Source organism: Panthera leo, chromosome B1, assembly GCF_018350215.1.
Source record: "Panthera leo isolate Ple1 chromosome B1, P.leo_Ple1_pat1.1, whole genome shotgun sequence".
NCBI classification, from domain to species: domain Eukaryota; kingdom Metazoa; phylum Chordata; class Mammalia; order Carnivora; family Felidae; genus Panthera; species Panthera leo.
The window spans coordinates 70,591,289-70,602,913 of record NC_056682.1 but is presented as its reverse complement, the minus strand read 5'-3'; the positions used below and the strand labels follow the sequence as shown (position 1 = coordinate 70,602,913).

The following is an 11,625-nucleotide window of genomic DNA, read 5'->3' as shown; positions in this document are numbered from 1 at the left end:
ATGCAAGATATATAGAACAGCATTTACTTTTGATGATCAATTAAAATAAATATTATAGGCTACATGAAGCTGGGTAATTTATGCTCTCTCTACTATGTACCAGATATTTAACATAAATGAACCTGATTAGTTTTTAGAACAATTCTATAAGTTATGTACTTTTTTTTTTTTTTTTCATGTTACTGATAGAAAAACACAACATTAAAGAGATTAAGCAACTAGGGCAAGATTTACTCATTTATTCAACACCATTCTACGTGCTTGGGCAATATCAATGGACAAAAACAGACACAAATCACTGCCTTCATTGAGCTTACATTTTTAAGTATGGAAAGAGAGGCAGCACATATATTAATAAGTTGTGTAATATATTAAAAAGCAAAAAAATACTATGAAAAAAGAAAAGGAAAAGCAGGTAAAGGGGGATCAGAAATCCTTGGAGGGGGGGCAGTTTGCACTTTTAAATAATATCAGACAAATCTCCTTGAGAGGTTACATCTCAGATATAATTGAAGAAGTTAGGAGGTTAGACATGGCTGTCTGGACGAAGAACAGACTAGCGGGAACCAACAACCCAAGGTGGCATTTGCGTGGCACTGGCATGTTGGAGAAGCATCAAGATCAGTGTGGATCGACCCTAGGGATCAAGGGGAAAAATGGGAGAAGGGTACATAACAACTAGAACCTTGCAGACTATTGTGAACACTTTGGATTAGAATCTGAGTGAAATGAGTCATTGCTGGGTTCTCAGCTGAGGAGTGACGTCATCTGACATATGACATATTTTAAAGGTTTCTGGCTGTTGTGCTGAGAATACGAGGGAATAGGGGAGGCAGTGGCAGAGGCAAGAAGAGCAGCCATGAAGCTGTACAAATAATCCAATTTAGAGACGATGGTGACTCAGTCCAGGTATGTTACAGTAAAAATAGTGAGAAACAGAGTTTCCTCATAGTTTGGATGTGGAGAGTGACACAAAGTGATATTGAATAAAGAACAATTTTTAAGATTTATTTTTTGGCCTGAGGAAGGAAGAAAGGCAGGCATTGCCATCAGTTGAGAAGAAGACTGAGTGTGGAACAGATTTTGGGGAGAAGAAGATAAGCTCCGTTTTGGACTTGTTGAGTACTAAATGTTTATTAAATTTGTGAGTTGGGACATTGAAAACGCAATTGGATATATGAGTCTAGAGTTCTGGAGGAAGGTCTAGTTGGGAGAAATAAATTTGGGAGTCATCAACAATGGTACTGAAAGACCTGTAACTAGATGAAATTACTAAGACAGTGAATGGAAATTAAAAAAAAAAAAAAATAGAGAAAGTGAACCAACACTTGACAAGATTGAGAAAATAGATTATTTCATGACATCATTGGGAAGCTTTCCTTTTGGAAATATACAAAGCAGCTATATAAATGCAGATGGGCTGATATCTTCATAGATAATATTTAAAAATCTGAACTTAGAGGTTCATAGGCCTGGAAGTGGTCATTTTAGGTCACCAACTGTATTTCCTAACTTTTGGGCACAAAACAAAAACAAACCCAAACCTATCCAAACACTTGGACATGCTTTTCTTATGAATAACTAATTCTCCCAATATTATATCTATAGGTGGCATAATTACAAAACACTTCTAAGGAAAGTAAACCCGTCAATTTTATGTGTTTACAACACATAAATTCTTCCAAATGTGTTCCTAAGATTTTGTAAATAAAAGGTAAGTCTATTTCATTACTGGAATCTGAATATCCTATTATTCCAAACTCTTAGTGATTCCTTGATTATGAGAAAACTAAGTTCAAGGTTTTCTTCAACTTCCGAACTCCTTTGGTTGCATGAAACTTATTCTTTTACTTTTCTGTAGGGGAGGAGAAACAAATTTTCCCTCTATCCTTCTAGATTCTTGGCTAAGAACTGCTACATTTCACCATCAACCCAATAAAAGACAGATTAACAGGAGAAATACAAACAAGTTTAATAACATGTATACCTCTTTGTACACATGAGAAACACCCAGGAAAACTGAGCAATTCTCTGAAGTCCATCAAACCATCATCTTAAATACCATCTACTGCTAAAGACAAAATAAGATGTTAGAGGGTGGGGCAGTTGTCAGGCAGGAAGGCCAGTTATGGGAGGTTTCCAGGAAAAGCACAGTAAACAAGTGTATGGTTGTTATGCAGATTTAAGTCAAGGACTTCTCCACTGATAAAACTTTCTAGAGATTTAGTCACCTCCTCACCCTGGTGGAGAGAGAAAAAGAGAGACAGAGAGAGACAGAGGCAGAGAGAGAGAGAGAGAAACACCCTTACAAATGGAGACTTCCCCTCTACAAGTGAAATGTTTTTTACAAAAGGGTAACTTCTGCTCAGTTTTCAGACCTTTCTCCTATGTCTGTTGTATCTTAAAAATGATCAGCTCAAAGTAATCCTTATCCCAAAGAAATATATCTTGGGGTAGCAAATTCTGTTCCCCTTCAATTCCTTACATCACATATTCTCCAAAACTTGAATCTTATAAAACTTATACAGTCAATGCAATTCTCCTTTATATACTTGTAAAATCCCAAAGCCCTATTCTGATCCAATTTGGAGGCTCCCAATAGAACAGTTCTTTAAGTAAAATAATGATCAGATGCTAACCTTAGACAGCAGAACGTCTTGTGAAGCTTATAAAACAGGGTTAGGTACGGAAAATGTCCCCTTCTGCTCATATCATCTGGTTTGAAATATTTATTAGTGGATACATCTGTAGGCCCCAATATACAGTACTAAATGGTGCTCATCTGGGACAATGCTTTGTTCATAAAAAAGTCAGTTAGGCATACAGTCAAGCAGTAATAGGAAAGTTTTGTCTGTTACCTGAAGGTGCATAGTCAAATAAAAGGCTGCTTCCTAAAAAGCGACAACCAACACTTTGCTACCAGAAGACGGAGATCATCTTTGACTCAAATGTAAAAATCAGACTTTGAGTTGCTGGTAAATTCCATTCAACATTAAGCAAATTCCTTAATACATTTGAGCTTCACTTTCATCATCCGCAAAACGGGAATGACGACATAAAACTTGCCCAGGAATGAATGATATAATGCAGGGATAGGGTTTTGAAATTGTAAAGTTCTAGACACACGCTAATTATGTAACAAATGTTAAAATAGCATTACCTGAAAGATTATATGGTGTTAGTAATTTCGACCAATTTAAGCTTGCTTAGAAAGGTCAAGTTGTTAGAAATAGTTGGTAAAACTCAAGGGATTAAGTTAGATGCCAAGAGTCTGATGATGAAATTACAGAAGCTGTGTTCATCTGCTTTATCCAAGATCATTTGTTGTTTTCCTGTTTTGTGATCAAAAGTTGACCCTAAACGATTTCAGCTCCTTGAAAGGTCTGTCTCCTTCTGTCCCCAAACTGGTCCTCACCCCCTCCCCCCCCCCCCCCCCCGCCCCCGCGCCCGTCGTTTCTAGTCCCCTGCAGGGGGACTACATTTCACAGAACCCCCTCCAGGGCCTGGAGGGGAAGGTGCTGTGACGTCCTTCCACGCTCGGTCGGAACACCTTCTCCCTCCTCCCGGCCCGCCGGCCCGCCGGCCCGCCGTCGCGCCAGCCGGCTGTCCCGCGGGCCAGCCGCCCCGGCTCACGGCAGCGCGGCCCGCGACCCGCAGCGTCCCCGAGCGCGGCTGCGGACGCCCCGGCAGCGGCGCGCCACGCACGGCGCAGGCTCGGCGGCCCGAGCAGGCGCGTCAGCCGAGCTCGGCGGTGGCGCGGGCGGCGGGGACGCAGCTGCCCCCGCTTTGCGCCCGCCGCACCCCCAGAAGCCACCGCCGTCTGGGCCCCGCGCCGCCGCGTCCTCGCCTGGCGGCTGCGGGCGGGGGCGCCTCGGGTAAGAGTCAGGGGCTCCACTCGGCTGGGGGTAGGGGTGGGGGGCAGAGAGGACGGGGAGTGGGCGGCGGCGGTGGTCTGGGGACCGGAATAAATGTTCTGCGGAGAGACCGGGTCAAGCCTGGGAGGCGCGGGGAGCACTGCGGCGTGCAGGGGGAGGAGGTGAGCGCTGCCCTGCGCGGGGAGAGGGGCACGGGGCGCCCGGCAGCCGGGTCACGGATGCGGTGGCGTCCGCGGATACGCTCCGGAAGGAGGGATGCAGAGAACTTGGGGTGGGGGGAGGGGGGCGTTGGGGGAACGCAGGATTTGCGGGGAGGGCTCCTTGCGTTGTTTTGTTTGCGAAGCTCCTTCAGTCATTGCAGTTGTCCCCTTTGAAAGGTTGGAGGTGAAGACAGAGAGCTTAGGGTTGGATTTCTGTCGACCCTTCAGCCCGTTAAGGATGGCCCTCCTGATTTCCCGGGGAAGAATGTGAAGGTGGGAGAAGTACCTGCTGCTGTGGGCGAAGGTGTCTGGAAGCAGATGCCACCGTAGGATGGGGAGGGGAGCGTCCAATGCTGGAAGTTGACAGAGGAGAGCCTTCTGTTGTTGCTCTTGGCCTGATAAGCCCCCTCTGTTGTCCTCAGTAGAGAGAACCAGGGAAGAAGCCCTTCTGGCTTCCCTCAGGGGCTGTAAAGGATAAATGGGAGAAAATGAGAGTTCCTGGGAGAAAGGGAGATGCAAGTTATGACATTGGAGAAGGAGAATTATACAGGTGAGATAGGAATTAAGTTAGTGTTGAGGATTATGATAGATCTCTTAGTCTGCAGAAAACAATGATGGGGAAACAATTTATGGTTTGGAAATGAAGGACTGCAAAAGAGGCTTAAATATTCCAGTGTCACTAGATGCTTAAAGTTTTTTTCTCTCTCTTTCTCTCCCTTTTGTTAATGCATTGGACCGGCAAGAATATAATTCTCATTTGAGCATAGAGAATGTTATTAAAATAGGACTGAGAAGATTATTTGGAAGGGTCTGACCACACTTGCTATTTTTTTCATATAATGTTACAGAATTTGTGGAGTCGAAAATCATCTTGATGATAAATGTTAGTAACATGAAAGTGGGAAAGCCAACAAGCTAACTTAAATCAATATGATCCTATTTTGAGTAAAATGTAACTTGCAAATTTAATGCATATAAGTAAAAAACAATGAATATAAAGTGTGAAACTTTTGGTACTAATTTTTTTATCTCTATCAGTTCTTTAATATTTAGAATTATCTTTTCCTTTAGAATAGTTTTATTATTTTTGAAAAAAAATGTACATGTAAAATTCAAACGATATAGAAATTTAAAAAGGAAATAAAGAATCCAATGTACAAGAAGAAGATAACCTTTTAACACTGTGTTAAAAACATCCTTCCAGGTAGCTTTCTAAACATTGGGATTATATTTCTGTGAATCACTATTTAACTTTTACTACTAAACATCACAAATGTATAATGAAGGCTTACCACTTAGGTTTGAGCCATGAAACTTTCACGTATAAATGCCCTTGGCCATTGGGTAGTCATGGTCTACTCTGTAGAGTCCTATTGTTATCATTTAATGTAAACATTTTCTTGTTCTTTCTTGTAGATTGATCTCCTGAAATTTAACTTTCAAGATGAAGTTTTTATTGGCGATTGCCTTTTTTATTTTAATTTCCTTGTGGGTTGAAGAAGCTTATTCTAAAGAGAAGTCTTCAAAGAAAGGGAAGGGGAAAAAGAAGCAGTATCTATGCCCATCGTACGTTCTTCATGTCTTATATTCTTATGTGGAGAAATGTTATTGCATTTTTTATCAAAGTAAGGTGGTTTATTAAAACACATATCAGCAAAACTTTTCATATCAGAATATGTACCCATTGGTTTCACAAGAGAGGTTTAACATGTGATAGCTATTTCCTAGTGTTTAAGGTAAAGTTTTATAAAGTTTTGTTCATGTTCTGGGATTATATGATTTCTATACATCTTTTATAAAATTAGAAAAAAGCATTACTATTTCTTTCAACCCTAAATATGCAACCATAATTAGATACTGGAATTCTGTGTTTTGAGCAAATACCAGTTCAAAAAGATGATTTTAAAAAATATTCCTAAAAATGAATATTAATTTAAAAATTAGATAGCTAAAGTAGGATTTTAAGGTGTATTTAGTTTATATTGATACATGGAAGAAGAAAATTCACATGGTAGATCAGTTTTCTATTTCAGTACTTTTCTGCAAAGGACTTAGATTAGGAGATTAGGTTATTTCTCAAAAAAACAGGAAAACAAATCCAAATCACCCACTCCTCCTTTTGTGGATTGGACTCTTTTTTTTTTTAATAGGAAGGGTTAATATTGCTGGTGAATAACAGCAAATAGTACCTAATGGTTAGAGCAATTGTACAGTGTGTAAGCAAACGACTTACACCAATATAATGTGTTTTTAGGTAATAATATATGTGGTGGTCTGAAATAAAAGTTAATTTGTTGTTATAGGTCAGTTTTGAATTAAGATTTTTTAAATGCCATGTTGATCATGGGTAATTTCAGGATCAACATCATTTAAAGGTAGACTATTATAGTTTGTAGATACTTTGTAAGAGATGTTAAGGTACATTTTAGGAAGTTTATTTTATAAAGAAAGGCTATTAAAATTGTTTTTTGGAATGGGTATTTATATGAGTATGTGAGACTAAAAGTCTGGAGACAGTATCATGATCCACATCAAAGTCTAGAATTAAATAAATTTCCCTATTTAGAAGTATCTGCTGGTTTTCAGGTTTAATAGTCCTGCTGCTTATTTCAGTGCTGCACGGTCTGATGTCAGGACCAGATTTCTGGGTGTGTAATAGGATGGCCCTGAATTCTACTCATGTGTCCCTCCTTGGCCATTTGCCCAGCTGGGTATGAGGTATCTGATGGAGCAGGTTCAGGAATAATTGCCATCTGTAACTATCACTGTTCTTCAATGTCAAGAGCTTTGGTGTCACAACCAGGAGATAAGCATTTTAGGGAACTGGACATTGGCAGGCCTTACTCCTCCCAAGTGAAAGGACACATTCTCATGTTTTAGATATTCTTTGTATTAACCATTTATTTGATGATTGTTGGCATATTGGTACAAACTGTTGCATATGTCTTAACAGTCATGGTCATCCCGTGTGTGGAATCAAGCCAACTTCAATCAGTCAGGTTTCTCTATATGTAGAAGTTCACAGGGCTCTTTTCCTCTTCCTTCTGCCTCCCCCATCAAGTGTCATGAGTTAAGAGAGTTCTGAAGATGCCAACACCAAGCCTGAGAACTACCATGTATCTTACATGAGTTCTTTAGAGGACATTTTATCCCTTTTCAGAATTATGCTGTTAAATTGTCTTATATATAAAATGGCTATATATTTAAGTGTCTATACTTAAGACAGATTTTTAAAGTTAAATCTAGTAGGTTAATTAAGAGTGAAACCATAAAGGTTCTGTTCTGATGAATATGAATATCTTCAAGCAGAAGGCCCAGTATACACTTGGTAAGCCCATATCACAGTATTTTAGATATGTTGGTAATTAATTGAAATTTTATCTTTGAAATTTTCTAACACAATATTAAACTCTTTAGTATTTTATTTTTTTATAATTATGAGACTAGCTAAAGCATTATTAACAGTTGCCATGGTGATGCTGCCAAAAATCTGACTTATTAAAAAGTAAGTGTGCCTTGGAGAATAAGATTTACATATTTTTATTTGAGCATTTTATTAAGAATTTTGACTTCTTATCACTGAATTCAATGAACTTCAGAAGACTAGAGTTTTCTCTGGCTATGTTTGGATCCATTATATTAAATTTCTTTGAATATCCAGATTAACAACCTCAGCTTTAATAATGTGCTGTGAAAGAATATGCAGATCATTTGTATCTAGAGGATGATCCAGTTAGCCCATCTTATATAAGTTGAAAAAGTATAAAACATTTTGACTAAGAGGAATATTTGAGATTATGAAAGTTAGGTGCAGATCACATCATAATACCCTTTAATATGGCGAAGCCTTAGTGATTTTTTATTTAATTTTTTTTTAGTAGAGTTGAGGCAGTGGCATTGTATAGACATAGGCAGTTAATGTACGAGTGTAGCAGACACAAGCACAAATTTTCTGTTTCACTGTTGTGGTAATATCCTTCCCCCAACCAAGACTGTATATAAGAAGAAAAAGGTTTTAAAATGTAGAAGAAATAAAAGACTTGGGGTCCTTAACATTCTAGGGTTCAATTTTGATGTTGAACTTGAATTATATCATAAGTTTTTCCTGGCTCTTTTACTATTTTTTTTAATTCACATTTTTTTGAGATGCTGTAACATAAATTTATGCTGTTGTTTTTTGATGTGTAAGTGAAACAGCCATATGACATTGACAAGCTATCTGATAAATCTCCTTTCAAACATTTTAGAAATTTAATATATTTTAAAATATAAGAAATAAACTGTAAATGAGAAGATAATTTTGATTAAGTCCTTGGACACAGTGAGCTTTTTATTTTCCAGTTTGAATTTGACATTAACCTTCATTCCTTGGTCTTTCTTCTGGTTGTCTATACAGTTGGCCTGAGAGATTCTGTCCAAATCTATGGCTGTAACTACCATTTATTCACTGTATTCCTAAATCTCTGTGTCCATTTCAGACTTCTTTGAAGAATGCCTTACCCATAACTCCAATATTTTTATGTGGCTATACTTATTTTGACCTCGGGCTCAACTCAACATGATAAAACCTGAGTTCAGAAATCCTCCCCACCACTCCTAATACCGTGTTCATTTTTCCAGCAAATGATACCACTACCTCTTTTGCTAACGGAAGTACTGGGGATCACCTTAGACGTTCTCTTTCTACCTTAGCGTCTCAAATTGAGTAGTCTCCAAGACTTCTCAGTTCAGAGTCTTTATCAGCTCTGGAATATGTCCTTCATTTTCACTCCCCTGTGGACACACTACTTTAATTACTCTTCTTCACCTGTTTTGGTGGACTTTTTATTAGTCTCTCTGCTTCTTGTCCTCCTCCATCAATTCATAATTTACTGGAGTGTGTTTTCTGAATCTTCAGTCTACTCAAGTAGTTCCAATGCTTAGAGCCCCATAAGCGCCTCCATAGCTTTCTATATAAGGTTCTCATTTCTTGGCTTCATACTCAAAGCTCTTGCTAAGCTGGCCTCTGACACCTCTAGCAATATCTTTCTTTACTTCTTCTTTTTTTTGAATCGCCATTTGACACCACTTTTATTTTTTTACACAGAGAGAGCACGTACATGTGGAAGAGGGTAAGGGGAGAGAGGGAGAAAGAGAGACAAAGGAAGAGAATCTCAAGCAGGCTCCACACACTGCAGGAAGCCCCACACAGGGCTCTCTGTCCCACGACCCTGGGATCATGACTTGAGCTGAAATCAAGTGTTGGATGCTCAACCAACTAAGCCACCCAGGCATCTCCAGCAATATCTTGCTATCCCCGTCCCCCTCCCACCTCAACACATATGAGTCAGATCTCATACACACTTGCTCTTTCACACCTCTAGAAGTGTTCTTTCCTTTACCTGAAATGCCAATGCTTTTTCTTTAGTTAACTCCTGCCTCAGTGGTCTTGTCTAAATCCATGGCTGTAAATATCACTTATTCACTGTTGACTCTTCTTAGAAAACAAAATTCAACCAAGTAAATTTGAACATCTAATTGGTTTAGTAGCAGATCATGAATCAGGCAGCATTCCATCTAGCAAGTACAGAGATGCTCTGAGGAGTTATACAACATGGAAGGTTTTTACAGGAAGGAGAGTGTGGCAAGAAGTTATTTAACAAAAAAAGGATTATTTCAGGCAAGGCTACATTCCCTTAGAGGGAGGGGATCTTACTAGATGCATTATCTCATCTCTTGGGGAATGGAGAGGGCACATGTGACAGATTCCTCATTGATGCTGATCAGAACATTCCTGACTGACTAGTTAAAACTACATTTTTAGGGGACGTTGAAATGTAGTTGGGTTAGGTATTAGGTCTATATTTGGTGACTTGGCTTAAGTGACACCATTTTGGGCCTGTGGTTTTCTTTTTAATACACCTAAGTCTGTATGTCTGGCCCAGACCTCGCTCTGAAGAGCATCACACCCATATAACCGAATTTTAATCTGACTGTTCCATAACGATCTCAAACCTTGGGAAACCTTCCCTAATCTGATCATTTGATCTAGATAATGACACTTTATGCCTCCATAGTTCCCCAACTGCCTATCATGTTAATTACAATACTGTTTGGTAATCATCAGTTGTAATTGCCTGCTTTCCCCACTAGATTGTAAGCTCCTAGAGAGCAGTGTCTTATTGACTCAATCATCAGAGATCACAGAATATATACATACAATAAAAATTTGTTTAAAGAATGAATAAAAACCTAAAGATCTTTGGCTCTTATAAGTCATTATATCTGGGTTTTGTTAAGATACTTGAAAGGAACTTATATAAGTCCCTATGGACCATATTTAGAAATATAGTCTCAATATAGGGAGGGACAACTAGATGAGTTAACAACTGGGTAATTAGTGGAACATCTCCAACATGGATGACGTTTCCTTGTGAAATTTTGGCCTTATCAAGTTTAACATTTTTTTCAGTGACTAAAATAAGACTATACAGAGGAAACACCCAAACTGAGGATCATGTGATTTGGGAACATAGAGTGAATATCTGAGACAGAATTAGGATCCACTGTGATGTTGAAGGGTTAAAGTGATGGGCTGAATCTAAAAAAGATGGAAGTATAAATTGCACTTTTGTCAAGAAATCACCTGTACAAGGATAGGATGGGGAAAATATGGTAGAAAACATTTGAAAGAAAAAATGAGATACTATGTTATATATACATATATATATGCATTATGTGTATATAATATATATGATACAAATGAGTATATATCATTACTTAAAGAAATTAGTATTTCTATTTTACCAATTTTATGTTAAGTATATTAGTAGAATGATATTATTTGAAGCAAGATTTACAGAGATTTCTGCATTGTGCTAATCAATATTGCAGTAACAATTGAAATAATTAAAATCATGTCATACTAGGAAGAACTGAAGAAACTGAGGTATTTGAAAGTTGTTTTCAAATCATTGAAAAACTCTGATGTGGATGAGAAAGTAGATTTTGCTGCTTGGCACCAATAGTTAAAATAAGTAGTAACTGGAGGCACTCGCCATGAAGGGTAATTATTTGGCAGATATATTTTATAGAAAATTTGAACATTGGATAGGTGGTTAGACCAGATAGTGATATTTAAGGTCAATTTAATTTGTCATATTTTTAAGATTCTTTGATTTTATATATTGTATTTGATTACAGCCTTACTATTATCCAATAGAATGAGATAGAATCATTTGAAAATTTTGTTTCAGTGCAGATTTAAACAGATCTGCCTTTATTTTTGGTGCATTGTCTTGGAAAGCCCACCCATATAAAATAAATATATCTTGGTCTTGTGTTAATAATAAGGATTTAAAAGCCTTCGGTGGTAGAATCTCTTCTTGGAATTTCATGAACGATCATACTTTTAAAGTATGTCTTTCAAGCCCAGAAAATATTTCTCCTTTCTGATCTAAACCAATAGGAAGAAATATGTCAAGCTACTGTTCTCAAATAATGATTGAGGGATTGCAGATTTAAGTGATCTAGTCATACCTGCCGTAATTTTTAAGAAGGTGGTATATGTT

General features: G+C 38.1%; 1 protein-coding gene across 7 annotated transcripts in view; it reads left to right on the top strand.

Annotated features, from left to right (window-relative positions):
• The first annotated feature begins 707 nt into the window (after nucleotides 1-707).
• The window catches only part of GLRB (glycine receptor beta), a 97,861-nt gene continuing 86,943 nt past the window's right edge, over nucleotides 708-11,625 (top strand). For 5 of the 7 annotated variants that reach the window (XR_006201660.1, XR_006201662.1, XR_006201661.1 and 2 more), the window contains exons 1-2: nucleotides 708-909; nucleotides 5,492-5,641. Coding sequence is in view for 4 of the 7 variants with exons in the window: in XM_042935202.1 (XP_042791136.1) it covers nucleotides 5,520-5,641 (122 nt within the window). In the remaining 3 variants the exon portion in view is untranslated. Of the gene's footprint in view, nucleotides 910-1,675; nucleotides 1,715-3,796; nucleotides 3,876-5,491; nucleotides 5,642-11,625 lie in introns of those variants that run through there. The other 2 variants (XM_042935204.1, XM_042935203.1) reach the window with 2 other exon arrangements.